Raw genomic sequence first — 18,184 nt, forward strand, 5'->3', positions numbered from 1 at the left:
AGGATTTCATTTCACTACAGTACAGACTTCGTGGTGAAAATTGATTTACATGTACCCAATTGGAAATATATCCATTCTTTATAGGTGAATGGGTTAATTTTGAAAAACTGGCTTCTCCACTTCCATAAATGGGCCATTATATTCTGGGTAGTCTGACTGCTTATTAAACTTTTTAAAGAATATATGAAACTGATGCATTTTTGTAGCCCTTTAGAGGCTCTAGAGATAATCAGGCTAGTAGGGAAAGTGGAGAGGAAAGGGCCTCTCTGATGTTCCTGGTCAATAGTGGGTTGGTTGGTCAAGGACCCTGCAGTGGGTTTAGGGATGTAGTAGAGCTGTGTCCAGTCTTGCCTTGGATGTTGGTGTCTTATTCACTTCACATACTGTGTGCTGAGAAGAGTCCTTAGAGTTTTGTGTCACTTCGTAAATCTGCTTTAATTTTAATCAATTTAGTTTTGCTATTTTGGATGTAGAGTATTGGTCACTCTCGGAGTAGTGGCAAAAGCTTTGTGGGGATTGTCTCACCAGCCATGAAAGCGATTGTGTATTGCTGTAGGTAGCTGGCCTTAAGTAAGTAAGTATAGAAGTATCCCAAGAACACAAATTCTACTCTGATCAGAATTTGAACTTGACAATTATTTTTTGTTTTCCTTTTCAAACCAGGGTTTCTCTGTCTTGGAACTCACTCTGTAACCCAGACTGGCCTTGAACTTGTGATCCTCCTGCCTCCTTCAGCAATGTGCCACCACAATTGGTGACAAATTATTTAAAAGTCTGATTTCCATTCTTGGTTTTCAGAGTTTTTGTTCTTTTTTCTGGAGGTGAGGACTGAATTGATTTCCATTCTTTAGGAGTGTTAGCTTCTCGTCGTTTAGATGCCTCCTGCAGAGAGAATACTATGTTAGCTTTGAGTTGGAACTCATTGTGCATTGTAGGTTTCCAATAAGAAGTTGTCAAGAAGAAATGATTGATTTCTAGATTATTAGTTAGAACCCTCATTAATGTTAGTCTTAGAACTGCTTTGGTTGGTCCTGATAGAGTGCTGCCTTGGAATTTTTCTTGATACCAAATAACAATAATATATATAAATCACTTTAAAATGCTTGTTGGCTGTCAGTTGGCTCAGTCTCTGGGACCAGCATTGTGGATGCTTTGATGCTGTGAAGTCACTAGCTAAAGTCACTAATTAAAACCCAGAGAAGACAGTTTTCTATCTTGAAAATGTAGCCATTCAGAGGTTTTCTACAACATTAAATGAGAAAAAAAGAAGAAAGATGAAAGATTTTCTGAATGAGTGGCTTGTGACAGAACTTCCGTCCCTAACGGTTTAATTGTCTTTGAATAGGAATGCGCTTTTCCCGGAGGTAACACACAATTGAACCTGGGCCCTTTCTTCATGGACTCACTTCCTTCTTACTCCTCTAAGTGTCTCTAGCATTATGACTTTAGTTTCTAGCCTGATTTTGCTGTGCAAGCTACAAAAGAGTCAGGTTTTTCTGACTCTTCCTCTGCCACTTGATTACCCTTTGAGCAATGCTGATTGCTGGCAATTGCTATGGTGCAAGGCAGATGTCACAGCACACACTGATTAAAACCTGCATGTGTCATTCACTGCCTGATTGAAGTTAATCACACAGAGGGAAAAGCAGATGAGAAAATGTATAAATGTTCAGGGAAGGGAACTATTTATCTTTCAGGTTTAAGGATCTTGAGTTATAGAATAAAAGCTAGTGTGAGTGAGACTTGTGTTTCAACCATTTTTGCTTCATTCTTTATCCTTTGACTTCTGAGCAAGACCTGGGTCTCTGATTATAATGGGGGAGGGAACCTGGGGAGGCTGGAAAGATGGCTCAGTGGTTAAGAGGGTCTGCTGTCCTTGTAGGGGACCCAGGTTTGGTTCCTGGTACCATGTCAGGCAGCTTACACACCTGTATCTACAGCTCTAGAGCAGTAGTTCTCAACCTTTCTAATGCTGTGTCTCTTTAATACAGTTCTTCATGTTGTGGTGACTCCTAACCATTATTTTCATTAGCACTTCTAACTGATTTTTCTACTGTTATGAATCATAATGGAAACATCTGATATATAGGATATCTAGTATACAACCTCTGTGAAAGGGTCCTTCAACCTCCAGGTTAAGAACCATTGTTCTAGGGGATCTGATGTCCTCTTTTGGCCTCTGTGGGCACCTACACACATATATACACATAAAAAACACATAAAGAAACAACCATGCTAAGCTGCTGTTTTTTATTAAAACATACCGTTATGTTATACGCACACACGCACGCACACATGTGCATGTATCTGGCTCTACTGAACACTGAACCCAGGGCTTCATGAATGCTAGGCAAGTGTTCTACCACTGAACTATATCCCTAGCCCCAGCCCTGGGTTACTGCCTTTTTATGAAATGCATGGTGCCTTATGTGTGTGACTATAAAATAGAAGTTAAACTTTTCAAGGGGCTTCGTAGCTCCAAGCAAGTTTATCTGTTATTGGTCTGCAGAGTATTGAAACGGCAGTTAAATTCAAGTGGTGTTTTAGGTTTTTTAGCATCATGTGCTCTGTGCTCCTAAGCTACTAAATACTAGAAAGTGTTTGTCTCATTTGGGCATGACATTTGGAGAAGGTACAGTAAATTTGTTTGAGTTTGTTGGTGTTGTCTTAAGATGGGGTAATTTATGAACAGAAATGTCTTTCTCCTGGAGGCTAGGAGTTCAGTATCAAAGCTCTTGCAGGATGAGTGCCTGGTGAGGGCTGAGCAGTGCAGTGTCACAAAATGACTACATCCTCTAGAGGAGAGGAATTCTGCATCTTCTATGGTAGGGAAGATAGACTAAATTCCTACTGATAGGAATAAATGGAAATAATTAAAACACAGTAATTCCCATCCAAAGTATCCTAACCTGTCTCTGTTTCCTGTCTTTGGCTCTGTGCTTCTCTGTGTGGCTGAGCACTAAAGAAAGCATATGCTTGTGGGTTTGTGTTTAGTTGAGTGCTGGATTGCAGTGTTTCTTGGGCAGAAGACAGTAAGGGTCAAATACTGTAACAGGTGTGGAAGGCATCACTAATGATCTCCTATCGCTTGTCTCCCTCAGGTACTGAACCATGGTATTTCTACTTAATCAATGGATTTCTGAATTTCAATGTTGCCTTTGCTTTGGCTCTTCTGGTCTTGCCACTGACTTTTCTCATGGAGTACCTGCTGCAGAGATTCCATGGTGAGTGGTTTAAGATATATGGTAGGTTTGGGGAGGAGAAGGCAAGTAACAGGTTAAATAGTAAGTGAAAAAACTGCTTAGTCTCCATTTTCTCTCTATAGAAATGGTTGAATAACTGAGATTTCAGTCTGTATTTGTAGGTCATTTAAACCCATGTTAAGGTTTGGTTAATTGTTTTAATTGAACAAGATGGAGCTTTGTATCCTCTTAAGGCAGCAGTTCTCAACTTGTGGGTTGCGATTCCTTGGGGTGGACTATCAGGTACTTACATTATGATTCGTAAACAGTAGCAAATTTACAATTATGAAGTAGCAGTGAAATAATTTTATGGTTGTGGGGGGATGTCACCTCAACTTGAGGAACTATATTAAAGGGTCACAGCGTTAGGAAGTTTGAGAACCACTTCCTGAAGGGAAGGAGGTTAGTGTGATTTTTACCATTATGAGGAAAGCAGAGACATTTGGAAAAGCTCAGGAGAGCAGCCTGTTTACACCATCCGCCTTGTAGAGGCATCTCGGTGATTGTTTACAGTGACCCATGCTGCAAGCAAGCACTCTGAAGCTGGAATTGAAGCAGCTGCTTAGCTGCTTTGGACTTGCTCCCGGCTCCCTCTGCTGTGTGGCACTCATGTTGCTTCTCTGACCCTATGTTACACAGCTGCTGTTTTCTCAAGTGGTGGAGCTGGCTATATCTGGTGCCTGCACTATGGAAGACGGATGAGCAGAAATTCATGAGAGATTTGGAAAGATTTAGCTGGATTTGCATGCCATATGATTGATCTTTCCTTCTCACCCATTCAGCTTTTCTTGTTAATAGTTTATACAGCATGTATTGTCTAGACAGTGAGGGGATCTTCACTCATTTAAAAAGACTTAGACAATGATTTGTTTGTGTGTGGGTGTGTGCATTGTGGAGGCCAGAGGAAAACTTTTAGGGGGCAGTTCTCCATTGTGGGATCAGGTTGTCAAGTTTATATGGCAGGGAAAATCGTTTTACCCACTGAGCCATCTCATTGGCCCGGGGTCAGGAGTACTTACTTCCAAAGAGTTCTGTAGTTGGACCACTGGTGTAGCAAGCTAAATCAGACAGCTGGGAGGGCTTTTGGCTGTCACGCTGTAGACATAATGAACACCAGGGGGTGCTGTCTGTCCACCTCTTGCCAGAATTTTGTATGTACCTCCATCATTGTCAATAATGCCAAGCCAGCATGATTGCCTTTTTCTCAGTGCTCTTGTAATGGCAAGAACTCTCCAGCAGGTGGTTGGGGCTGTGTTCCTATGTTCCTTTCACTCTTTCAAATCCTTTAAGTACATGCTGGTTCCAATTTTGTGATTCAGAGTAGATGCGGATTATAAAGAGAGAAAATGTAACCAGGAAACTTCCTTTTAGAATATTTTATGTTTGCTTTGAACACTGTCAGCTGAACATGGTAATACTCCTGTAATCCTAGCATTCCAGAAAACGAGGCAGTTGGTGCCAGTTTGAACAACAGAACAAAGCATAGCAGCTGGATTGGGGCTTTATGAATAGAATAGGGTTCAAGAATTGAACTGATTTTTCTTTTTATCTATGCCTATTTTAACAAACCCACTGTCGTGTGGATAAAAGGATTACTACTCGAAGTGTATTTGGTTAATTTGGGGAATCTTTACTCTTAGTGGCAGGACACATTACAGAGAATATGGTTTTTTTCTTTACCCAACTAGAATTTATTAAGCTCTTTCCCTTGTGTTTTAACTATCGTACCTCCCTCTAAGCTTTGGATCTCTTGAAAGAACTCAAGAGTATGTTCCTTTCTGTTTGGTGTCTCCATAATGTTAGAATGAGGGTAAATTCCTAAGTTGAGATATTTTATGGGATGTCCTCATGGTATCAAATTTAAATTTAAAAGAACTTTGAAATAAAACATATTGTTTGGTTTTCATATAATGACAGAGGCATGTTATTTTGTCTTGCAGTTCAGAATTTAGGACATCCATATTGGCTTACCTTGGCACCAATGTATATTTGGTTTATAATTTTCTTCATCCAACCTCACAAAGAGGAACGGTTTCTTTTCCCAGTATATCCACTTATATGTCTCTGTGGCGCTGTTGCTCTTTCTGCACTTCAGGTGAGTTTCAGGGAAACGATTGTCTGCCTCTTTTTGGTTTATTTATTACATGAATGCTTGTAAAACTTTTAAGTGCAGGTAGATGTCTGTGAGCTCCAGGCCAGCTGGTCTCCATAGTGATCCCCAGGCCAGCCAGCACTAGCCTGTCTCAATCAACAGTAGCAACAGCAAAAACCCTTATAGATAAATTACAGAGTGCACCTCTAGCTATAACATAAAACCTGCTGCAGATCATACTCTGAAAGCTTTATGTATTGATAAGGACACATCTCACTATTTGCTGATCATGTTTATAATGTTCATTTGTCTCCTGTCAACAGGATCCGTTTCCTAACACACTTTAACTTAACATATAGGCCACTATATATGGTGACACTGGGTCAGACTAAACACAATGTGTGTGCTACAACTATTAGATCAAGATTTTGGTATTATATCAGACAATTGGCAATGTTGGGACAGTTTATAATCCTGATTTAAAGCTTGTCCAGGCCAATTCTCCTGCAGAGTTAATCTTACATTTGTTAGATTATCTCTGTGTTTGTGGTCTCAACATTTCGAGGCCCTCTCTTGCTCTTGCTGTCATTTGCAATTGTCAGGGAAAGAAAAAAATAAGGTGATAGTTTTTTGTTTTTAACAGATTTATTAAGTGAGAACTCAAAACTATGAGTTCAGTTTTTCAAGTGTTTAACTTAGTGGCTTTAGCATATTTGCAGATGTTTGCAGTTTAGGACATTTTTATCACCTCAAAAGTCCCATGCTCTTTACCTATTACCCCCAACCCTTTGTTATGGTATTTCTCAGTACACTATCACTAATCTCCTTTGTATATAAATTTGTCTATTCTGTACATCCCATGTGAATGAAATCTTCAAATATGTGCTCTTTTATGACTGGCCTCTTTCACGTGGTATAATGTTTTAAGGCTTGTCTATGTTAGGGTGGTATTATATATAGTAAATATACATAATATGTATTATATGGTTATATATATTACATATTACATTTGTATATATATGTATAAAACTTATATAAATTTTCTTTTGAGATGGGGGTCTCACTGTGTAGTCTTGGTATGTAGACCAGGTTGGCTTTGGACTCCAGAGACCCATTTGCCTATACCTCCCTAGTTCTGGGATTAATGGTGTGTGCCACCATGCCCATCAGGGTGATATTTTTAAAAGATTATTTGTGAAAGTATAACTTCATGTGAGATAATTTAGAAATTGCTGAAAACATTTCATCTTCTATCAAGACACCTTATACTTTTGCATCATATGTATCAAGTTTATTATGATAATAGGCATGCATGTAGCTTTATAATTTTAACCTTTGTCATAATATTGTCATATCTAAAATACTGATTTTATTCAGATATTTCAAATTAAGTTGCTAGTGTTGGGGCTTACATCTATGGTCCTATACTTGAGGGGTAGAAGCAAGAACCTTGCAAACTACTGGGGGGGATGCAGAGTAAAATCCTGTCTTGAAAAGCCAAAAAGGAAAAAACATGAGAACTTTATGCACCAGCAAAAATACACACATTATTTTCCTCTGATACTAGAGTTCATTTTTGTAAAGTTGGCTGGCTAAACAGACCTGCAGACAGCAGTAGGAGAGTTGAGTTTGGTCTTTGAATTTGGAATGGGTACCACACCAAGTGTTTCCACATTCTTATAAGGGTATGAGAGGTACCTCACACTCCTTGTTCTGCATCCCCAGTGTTTCTGTGATGGCGTGTGGCTGTGTATATTGTTTTTGTGATGCTGTGCATCTTTTTTATTAATACAGTTGCCTTTCTTTCTAGAAATGTTATCACTTTGTATTTCAACGATATCGCCTGGAGCATTACACTGTGACATCCAGCTGGCTGGCATTAGGAACAGTCTTCCTGTTTGGGCTCTTGTCATTCTCTCGCTCTGTGGCTCTGTTCAGAGGTAGACATTCTGGGAGTGCCTTAACCCACACTCACAAAGAACTTCACTTTCAGGTTTACTTGTAGCATGTGGTTGGCTTATGTTGGGTGGAGGTGTGGCTCAGGACTGAAAGGAGATTGCTAGATCTTCATGTCATTACACATTTCCCCCTCCAATAGCATTGATCCCCCCCCCTTTTTAAGTTAAAAATTTTTGTGTGAAATAGGTATTTTGTCAGAATGCATAAGTACCAAATGGGTATCTGATGCCTGTGGAGACAAGAAGAGGGCATTGAATTCCCTGGAACTGGAATTACAGACAATTGTGAGCGGCCATGTGGTTGCTGGGAATTGAACCTGGGATCTCTGGAAGAGCAGCCAGTACTTTTAACTGCCGAGCCATCTCTCCAGCTTTTTTCCCTCCTTTTTAATGGCTGCTACTAATGTAATGAAGCCTAAATATATTATGCAAATTGGAGCTAAGTTCTCATGGTTAAATATTTCCTAATAACCATTATTGGGGTCATAATAGTAAAATATACCCAAAGAATAGAAAATTTAGAGGGTAAAGTGGTCAAAGAACAAGAAAGCAGGTTACATTTGACAAATAAGGCCTCCACTGTGGTGGTTGTCCCACCAAGAGAGAACCTGCTGGTAGAGCAGGTTTCCCACTGAGCTGCTGTGTGCTTTCATAGTCTTATAAATTTCATGTGGATTATAGTGGGATATTAATGAATTATAATTAAAAGCTAGAACCTCATCTTTGGCTTTCCCAAACTCTTCTCCCTTTTTAGGATATCATGGGCCCCTTGATTTGTATCCAGAATTTTACCGAATTGCCACAGACCCAACCATCCACACTGTCCCAGAAGGCAGGCCTGTGAATGTTTGTGTGGGAAAAGAATGGTATCGATTCCCCAGTAGCTTCCTTCTGCCTGATAAGTAAGTTGCCCTTTAATTCATAGTCTTACTGTGTGTGTGGAGGGTATATGTGGGCTTGGTGATACGTGTGTGTGTGTGTGTGTGTGTGTGTGTGTGTGTGTGTGTGTGTGTACACAAAAATGTCAGAGGTGGGCATAGAGTGTCCTCTTGTATCACTCTCTGCCTGTTCCTTTGAGGCAGAGTCTCTCCCTGTACCTGGAGCTTGCTGCCTCCTTTTTTTTTTTCCAGCTAGGCTGGGTCCCACTCAGTAAGCCCCAGTGGGATCCTCTTGTCTCTGCTGGCCTCAGTGCTGAGGTTACAGGTGTGCATGGGATGTCTGGTGTGTTAATGTAGGTGCTGGCATCTGAACTCTGGCCCTCAGACTTGCACACATTGCGTTCTTAACCACTAACCCATCTCTCCAGTCCCTAATTCTCAGCATTTTATTTTTTTTTTAAAGATTTACTTATTTTTATTTCTTGCATGCATGAGTGTTTTGCTTGCATGTATTTATGTGTACCACATGCATAGCCTGCACACAACTAGGCCACAATAGAGCATCAGATCCTCTGAAACTGGAGTTAAAGACAGTAGTTTGCTTCCATGTTGGGGCTGGAAACTGAACTCGGGTTCTCTGCAGGAATAGTAAATGCTCTTAACTTTTGAGCTATCTCTTGAGCCCCATTTCCCAGAAATTTATATCAAAAAGTAGCAGTTCTATGGCAAGATTGTGTTAGGGTTTATTTGTTTTGGAGGGTTTAAGTTTTTTTCTTTCGGGATGTATGTATATGTGTCTATATTTGGGATACATGCACCTATGTGTAAGTGTGGAGGCCAGAGGTCAGCTTTGGGTGTCATTCCTCAGGCATGTCTGCCCTGCCTCAACAGGGTCTCTCATGACCCAGGACTTGCTAGTTAGGCTAGGGCCAAAAGCAAGCCCCTGGGATCTTCCTGTTTCTGCCTCCCCAGCTATCACACCTGGCTTTTTCATGTGGGTTTGGGAATTGAAATCAGACTCTTACCAACCGGACTGTCTTCCTGGCCTGCTTTGGAGTTTTTGCAGAAATTACTGAATAGTTTATCTTCCTAGAGTGCTACGGAATCTGCACTGTGTGTCTGCCTCTTTTTTCATAAACAGGTCTCTCTAGGTATGTGCTTTGCACTTCTAGTCACAGCTTTGTAAGGCTTTGTGAAAGTGGTTTGTCCCTAGGCTTCTGCTAGTAACTCACACTCTTGCATGTTCATGTGTAGAGGCCAGAGGTGGATGTCATGTATCATCTTCTATTGCTCTTTGCCTTATTTGCTTTATTTTTGTTTTTGAGCCAAGGTCTCACTATGTAGTCAGGGCTACATAGACCAGGCTGGCCTCTTAACTCACTGAGATCCACCTGCCTCTGCCTCTGAGTCCTAGGATTAAGGATGGGTGCCACTATGCACAACTCCACTTTTTTTTTTGAGATACGGTTTCTCTCCTTGCTATACCCAGAGCTCAGGGTTTCAACTAGCAAGCCCTCCAGAATCTTCCTGTGTGTCTCTTCTGTGCTGTGCTGGGGTTACAGGTGAATATTGCCATACCCAGCTTTTATTTGGATGTTGGAATTCCAGGCACAGGTCCTCATACTTGCATAGCAAGTACATTGTCCAGGCCCCTCTTCTTGAGGGCACATACTTCCCACTCTGCAGTTGACACCAAAACATCTCTAACAGTGGTGTAGAGACCCTGGCAAGAATGGATTTAGAAAGGAGTTTTTTTTTTTTTTTTTTATTCAACAATAAATTTCCACACTGATGTATAGGCAGTAGGGTGAGCTATAACTGAGATGTACCAGTATCCTTTGCACTCTGTTAGATGTAGTAAATTCTGAGCTTGTGTGTTTTTTAATTTGGTCTGTTTTAAGTGAAAAAGAAGTCTGGCCAAGATGAGTAATTCATGTTGCTGACTTCTGGAACTCCTTACCCGGTAATATAGGTTTTTTTGTTTTGTTTTGTTGGTTTTTACATAATGAAGATTTTTGTATCAGTCGTAAACTTGTCTTTTAAATGTTGACTCAGGCCTTTGCCTTTTGTATGAGTATTATTCAGATTAAAATATATTCTCCTAGTGTTAGTGCATTTGCATTTTTTCTGTACACCTGATGAGTTGGCTTTACTGCTTTAGCTCCTGTGGTAGGTAGTAACATGATGACACTCTCTTTGTTCTGTGATTGACTGTCTAGTTGGAAGTTTTGAAGCAAGACCTGAGTAAAGGAACTGAGAGACCTTTAGTTGTAAATTTCCTGATGATTTCAGACCAACTTGTGACCTCTGCCTCTGCTTCCTGGTTGAAGTTTTAGCAGAAATTGTGTTTTGTTCAAGTGAAATGTTTTCCTCGTGATCTAGGGTAAAGGGTTGTTGGTTTCAAGTCTGTTTAGCAATATGATTGCTTTATGTTTTTCTCATTCTTCTCATTTGTGTTTCTGACAGCTGGCAACTTCAATTCATTCCATCAGAGTTCAGAGGTCAGCTACCAAAGCCTTTTGCAGAGGGACCACTTGCCACTCGGATTGTTCCTGCTCACATGAATGACCAGAACCAAGAGGAGCCTTCCAGATATGTAAGGGCTGCCAATCTTCTCTTGTTGTTGCTTAGAGAAAAAGTCACACCAGATCTCTAGGCATGTTACATTGGGGCACTGATGAAACGAGCATCTCAGAAAATGGTTTTCAGCATTCAGTGAAAGCTGAAGTATGTGGAAGGAGTAAATGGTATAATTCCTTTCAACATCTTGCTTAATTTTCTATGTAAAGCATATAATTCATTCAACTTAAAAAGTTTTGAGCAGGCTGGATTTGTCTGAGAGACCTTGAGCTGTCTTTCTGAGTACTTTCATTATTCATTGGTCTAGTGAAATGCTTGGTGGGGACCTTCAAAGTAACCAGGTTACCTTTGACCTAGCTTTTGCTATGTTTTGCTTTTAGCATAGGCACACTCAGAAAGGCTGTTTCATAGTAAGTCCCGTGGAGCAATCCCTGGCAGTGCCACGATCTTCTGCCTACTTGCCTTCATAAACTCTGTAGTCATGTGAATTTTATTCGAATCTTTTGAGAGATAGCATTTGACATTTAATACTGGTAGGATCTCTGGTTAAAAAGAGGGAGAGCTGGCCTTTGAGATGGCTCAGTGGTGAGGGTGTGTGTTGTCCTCCAACTTTATAACGTGGTGCCTGTGTGAGTCTGTGCACCTCTTTGACATGCACACAAATAAATAAATAAATAATGAATATAAAAATTAAAGTGATAGAATAAATGATAAATAAAGATGACAGAATAAAGTGGGACTGTGAGATTTCATCATGATAGACTTTATTATGATACTTAGCATGCAGTTGAACACTTTATGAATTGTTTGTTTCTGGAATATTCTGTCAGTGAAGGTTATTGAAACCATGAGAAATGAAACTTTGTGATGACTGGGGAATGGATTAGGGACCTAGATAATGAATCTTCACCATTGGGGTAATAATGTTGAGACAAAATTGGATATAAAATTTATAGTAGTTGGGTTGGAGAGATGGCTCAGAGGTTAAGAGCACTGACTGCTCTTCCAGAGGTCCTAAGTTCAATTCCCAGCAACCACATGGTGGCTCACAACTATCTATAATGAAATCTGGTGCCCTCTTTAGGCATGCAGGCATACACAAAGGCAGAATGTTATACATATAATAAATCTTAAAAAAATTGTAATAATTGTCTTTGGTTAGATCATGTTTTCATGCTCTCAGATATTGCTATACTTGATTAAGTGACTCTACTTTAACTTTACTCCAGAGGGGGAGATTTTTTGTAGTACCAGTGGGAGTCACAAAATACTAGCTGTTAAAAGCAAGGACAGGCAAGGACAGGGTGTTTGGTACCAGCCCTGTGCTTATCCACATTCCTACAGTTACGAGTTTTCTACTGAACCCATGCTGCACCCTTCAATGGTTTCTTTTTTTTTTTTTTTTTTGTTTTTCTTTTCGAGACAGGGTTTCTCTGTGTAGCTTTGGAGCCTATCCTGGCACTCACTCTGGAGACCAGGCTGGCCTCGAACTCACAGAGCTCCGCCTGCCTCTACCTCCTGAGTGCTGGGGATTAAAGGCGTGCGCCACCAACGCCCGGCTCCTTCAATGGGTTTTCTTGTGTGGTGGGAAAAGTGCCTTTCAAAGCCAGGCTGTTCTCTTTGGACCTTTGGAAATCTGTAGGAACATTTAATGGCTTATTGTTAATTCTGTATGAGCTGGGACTAGAGATTCATCTCTTGGAGCTAACTACTTAAAGAGAGATTTGTTTTCCTCTGACAGTAAGAACAATATACATTCAATGTGTGGAATAATGACAGCAATGGCCAGCAACAACAACAAAAAAATCATTTCATTACTTAGATACCATCACTATCACTATTTTGATGTTTTTTTTTTCCTTGTACCTTTTCAAGCTTTTTTTTTTTTTTTTTTATTGCTCACAATGGAATATGTGGAGTTCAGAGGACTTTGTGCAGTTAGTCCTCACCTACCTTTACATGGGTTCTGGCACTTGAGCCCATGTTGTCAGGCTTGTACAGCAGGACCTTTGCTGCTGAGCAATCTTTGCTGGCCCTTTCACTTTTTCTACACACACACACACACACACACACACACACACACACGTAAATATGCACACATATGAACATATATATATATGTATATGTGTTCATTTAGATAGAAACAAAAAATATCAATTCTCTTTTAAAGATTTTAGTCATGTTTAATTACTTAAGAAGCAGTGCCAGAATTCTGACTGTAACAGCCAAACAGCTTTGCCTAATTTATGGAAGCACACACTTTCCTTCACTCATGCTTGTCTCTTTTGGTAGCAGTCACAGTTCATATAGCAACACAGCACTGTTCTGTATGTCTTTGTAGAGCATGGCAACTAGTGGTGCATTTGTTTGCATTTACATTTTTTTACATCACTATATAATTTACTCTGTGTTTGTATGTGCCCATGTAGAGGTCAGAGGACAACTTTTGGGAGTTGGTTTTCTCCTTTCACCATGTGGGTCTTAGGTATTGAACTCAGGTCATCAGGCCTATCAGCAAGTTCATTATCTGCTGATAATGTTGGCTCTTGTTTGCATTTTTGAGACAGGGTCTTGCTGTGTAGCCCAGCCTGACTTGGAACTCAGAATTGTTGGGGTTATAGGAGTGTGCCACAACACACAGCTTGTAGCACTATGCTTATCTGCTCACTGACTGTCGGTGACAGGTTTTAGTTTGTTCACAGTCCAGGATAAAGTAGGTCAGTCCTCTATTTCTGTCTTGCTTGGAAACGAGGGAAGACGTATGGCTCCTGTTACTTCACTGTCCCCCGTCCCTCTGAGTTTATCAGATATCTGGGGTGTTGTGGAGGACCTGTGGTGTCTAGTGCATTGTTACAACTTGTATTGCAGAAACGATTTTTGCTTCATATTTCATGCATTACTAAAAAAATGGACTTAATGGGTCATGCCAAGATTTCTGGTAGAAACTAGTTCTGAATTTAAAAGACATGTTAGTGTTGCCTTTCTTGACAACTTCAAATTTTGTTCCCTAGTTCAAAGCAAATAACTCTCCAGCTCTTCATTCTGGGATCTGGTTTTGAACTTACCCAGGCAGTGGCTAGGCGTTGGAGAAGACAACTCTTGAGGAAGCTTAGAGAAAAGGCTTTTCTCTGACTATGATTTGAGTTATGAGTAAATGGAGTTGCTGGGTGCTTGCCCATGTGTTATCTTTGGAAGAAATAGATTGGTTAGTAAGTTTCCCCCCCAAACAGCAATAGCTACAGTTCTTTTACAAGATGGTGTAGAATAGCTAAGTGTCACTGGTGAAGTAAAGCCCACAGAGTTTATGGGGGATGGGATTAGGGCCACAATACTTAAATATTTTGTAAATAAAAAATCAGTTGCTAGAGTGCTTGTCTAGCACCTACAAGGCCATTGGTTTGATCCCCAGCATTACATGGTGATACACCTTGGCAACTTGGAAGGTAGAGGCAAGAGGGACATGGTCATCCTTGGCTACCTGGTACGTTTAAGATCAACCTGGCATACATGAGACCCTATCTCAAAAGAAAGAAAAAAAAGAAAGGAAAGAAAGAAAGAAAATTATGACATATGATTCCAATAAACATGCAGCCCAGTTTTATGTTTGTTAATGTCTAAAGGTGCATACCTCCCATAACAGGTCTGGTACTTGTCTTGCATAAGTTTGAGGAGTGCTGGTGAGGTAGCGGCATCTGTGGAGCAGTGAAAGGTTATGTGAGTCCTGACACAGCACCAGAGGCACGTCCATGAGGGGCTCATCACCCATAGCTGAGGAGCTTGCGGTGACCTTCTGTGTGCTTTGTGCATTTTGTGTCTCTGCACAGCTGGTTCAACTGTATGTAGCTTTCTGCATTTACCAAGCATTTCGAGCATAAGCAAATGCAATAATTAAATTATGCTCAAATAGTCCTCATTATATTCATTGTGTTGGTATGACTTTTTCAAAATGAGTATTAAAACAGAAGCGCTGTGCAGCGAGATAATTCAGTGGGTAGAGGTACTTGGCCACCAAGTGTGATGACCCCAATTCTATCTCCCAACCCTGGTTTGAAGGAAGACCTGAGCCCTGCAGATTGTCCTCTCTGAACTCTCTCAGTAAATACATAAATAAATGGAAAAATTAAAAAACAAACGGAGACATTGTTTATTTAGTCAAAACTCTTTATCCTTTATTCTTTTCCATTTAGGCAGTAACTTAGGTTTTGGAAGGGAATTTAAGGTATGAATTCCATGCTTTCTTCACTTTGTGGGTGAAGGGACTGACTGAGGCCTAGAGTCATTGTAACTTGACAAAAGTTAGTCCTAGATAAGAATTTTGGTTTCAGGACTCCCTCATGTTTTTACACCTTTACTTAGGTGTTTTCATGCTGAAGTTAGTCACTCTTTGCTGCAGCCCGGCTCACAAACATAAGTAGCTAAGTTGCTTTTTAATTTCTTCCCCCATTTTGGAGCTCCCTTCATTTGTGCCAGGTACTTGTAGCCTATCAATAAATAATCAAGATCCTTCTTCCTCTTTATTTTTCTGTCATCATTCCTGCTGACCTTCTTGTATCCTTAGTTGAGAAGAAAATGAATGAATTACCTTGTTGGTTTCCTGGCTGATAGTTCCCATTCATGGTAAGCAAAGCAGGTGGATTCACACTGCCATATTTATGCTGTACCAACATCGGAATGCACTAACAACTTAACTGAACAGTATTCAAAATGCTTCAGGAGCATTTCCCTGCATCCAGTGTATTGACACTTAGAAATTGATGATTGGGCTTGGCGTTGGTGGCGCACTCCTTTAATCCCAACACTCGGAAGGCAGAGGCAGGTGGATCTCTGTGAGTTCGAGGCCAGCCTGGTCTACAAAGCGAGTTTCAGGACAGGTTCCAAAGCAATACAGAGAAACCCTGTCTTGGGGAAAAAAAAAAGAAAAAAAGAAAAAAAAAGAAATTGATGATTGGGTGAATTTTTACCTGTGAGTTTATATTTTTTACAGAGTGGTAAATTTTTGTTCGTGGACTTAAAAATTTGGTGAACAAATATGTAGTTAGCAAAGCAAATACATATTGAATAAAGCTGTGTGTGGGACAGTCTGTGCTTGGCTTTAACATTTAGTTGGAACCAGATGATAAATAAGGACTTGGTGCTAGGTACTTAGCAGCAGAGAACTTGGCAAGGATGCACTGACCCTGCGTTCCATCCCTGGTACTGCTCTTCAAGGCTTTGTGGGGTGGTAGAAACAAAAGAAAGTCACAGAAGTAAAGGGATTTCACAGAATCAAAGGTAAAGTGCAGTAAGCTCCTGTGAGAGAAGCCTAACTCCAAAAGAGCTGATTCAGTGTCTTCACGGGGATAGGCAGATGTACAGGACTGGGAGCTGACTCAGCACCTTCACGGGGATAGGCAGATGTGCAGACTGAGACGTGAATGGCGGACAAGGAAAGCGGGCAACTTCTGTGGACCAGCAGAACCCAAATTTATCATCAAAATCTGCCACCATGCTTGTCTGTCTGTTTATCATTTATCATTCTATCATATCTATCAACAATGGTGTACACACAAAGATACTCGAGGTATTACAGCTTCTCCAACCATGCCAAATACTCATGGACACCTTTGTTAAGCTCCACAGGGCTTCAGTTAACATGCTGAGGGGCGTAGGACCATACATTCATGAGAGTGCCCCAACCCAAAGTCAGTAATGAGCTAATCTGCAAGGATGGTTATGGCAAAAATCAATAAGAAGCAAATTGCCTTGAAAGTTAACCCTTTGGTAGCTCTCTTTTGGTAAAATTGGTATCATTTGCATGGAGGAGCTGATCCATGAGGTCTTTACTGTTAAGCACTTTGGAAATGGTAACTTCCTGTGACCCTTGAGTTTATCTTCTCCAAGAGGTGGAATGAAGACAACCCATTTTGTGGAATGTAAAGATGCTGGCAACAAGGAGGTCCAGATGAGCAGGCCTATTTGAAGGATGAACTAAGGTATCTCCTGTGTAGCTGCTGTAATTGGTCAGTATTTAAGTAGTGCCTAGGTGGCAAGTTGGGAGGAAGAAGTCCAGGCAGTCGTTCCTTACTGCTGACCTTGAGAATGGGGGGATTGTGCTTTTTCCCAGGCTTCTTGTGCTGAAGTTCACCAGGAGGAATGTGGAGGGCTGTGAGTCATTCTCTCTTGGTTCTGAGCAGGTCTAACAAGAAAAGGCTTTGAGGAGGCTGAGCGCCACCCTGCTTTGTATACTGCCTTGTGGGCTAAGACCACCTCGGACAACTGATGCTGGCCTGAACTCCTGCCACTGTCTTGCCCACAGACAATAGTGTAGCATGTTCAGGAATCCCTCAGGTTGATCCCACTGGTCCAGCCCTAGGACTTTCTGGTTGGATGCTCACTGTGCCAGAGGTGCTAGGCCAGTGCATATGTGGGTGTGGGAAATAGCTGGGCAGAGGTTGCATTTCCACCTAATGTCTCTGGGGCCTTAAGGGAGAAGATGATCCAACCAGAACAGTTTGCCCTGGGGATGGGGTGGGGTGAGACTCAAGTACTGGGTGACTGGCATGACGGTGCTTCCAGTCTCTGTACCAGGCTCCACTTGTATGTACAGTTAGTTGGTTTCTTCTGCCCTGGAAGCATGATGGATACTTTCTCCTGTACAGATGTGTTGTCAGAATTAGTATCCCACCTATAACCAATTTCCTGGATCCATACTCATAGAGTGGCTAAGGAGAGAGGCCACTGGGACTTGCAGATATAAAAATGCAAAGGCCTCTGTTCCCTTTCGTCATTCAATTTGATGCTAAGACCTCCCCAAGATGGTTTCCCAACATGGCACCAGTGAGTAAGGTAGGAAGCCAGGGGCCCTCTCTAGCATCTACTTGTGCAGATCTCTTTTTGTTTTTTGAAACAGAGTTTCTCTGTGTTAACAGTCTTGGCTGTCTTGGAACTGGCTTTGTAGACCAGGCTGGCCTCACACTCAGAAGTCCATCTACCTTTTTGTTGATAAAATGCTTGAAATTAAGGAAGCACTATAAAAATCTAGAATTTTGTTTGTTTTGTCTTTTGAGACAAAGTTTCATGGAACCCAGACTGCCCTCAAACGTGCTATGCAGCAAAGGCAGCCTTGTATTCCTGGTTCTCCTGCCTCCACCTCTTGACAAATATGTGCCTTTAGCAATGGAATTATTTCCTTCCTAGACTTGAGAAGGCCCTCATTGTTTGTATCAGAAACCTTTTGAAGAGGTGGTAAAACCTCTGAAGGTAAGTGATAGGGTAGGGTGTTTGGCTGTCCCATTTCCTGACCCAGAGGAAACATTAGGTTTAAATAAGATGTATTGAGCCAAAATAAGGTAAGATCTGCTAAAGTATGTGCAAGACTGTTTCCTTCTCTTTCCTTCCCTTTCTTCCTCCCCTCCTTTTCCCTCCTCTCCTGTCTTACCACTTGTTTTTCTTTTC

General features: G+C 41.0%; 1 protein-coding gene across 1 annotated transcript in view; it reads left to right on the top strand.

Annotated features, from left to right (window-relative positions):
• Nucleotides 1-18,184, top strand: part of Alg9 (ALG9 alpha-1,2-mannosyltransferase) — a 61,469-nt gene that overhangs the window by 21,445 nt on the left and 21,840 nt on the right. Inside the window, 5 exon segments of the mRNA XM_027412161.2 lie at nt 3,102-3,224; nt 5,183-5,337; nt 7,145-7,274; nt 8,047-8,194; nt 10,637-10,766. Of these exon segments, the coding sequence (XP_027267962.1) occupies nt 3,102-3,224; nt 5,183-5,337; nt 7,145-7,274; nt 8,047-8,194; nt 10,637-10,766 (686 nt within the window).

This window comes from Cricetulus griseus, chromosome 4, assembly GCF_003668045.3.
Source record: "Cricetulus griseus strain 17A/GY chromosome 4, alternate assembly CriGri-PICRH-1.0, whole genome shotgun sequence".
Lineage (NCBI taxonomy): Eukaryota > Metazoa > Chordata > Mammalia > Rodentia > Cricetidae > Cricetulus > Cricetulus griseus.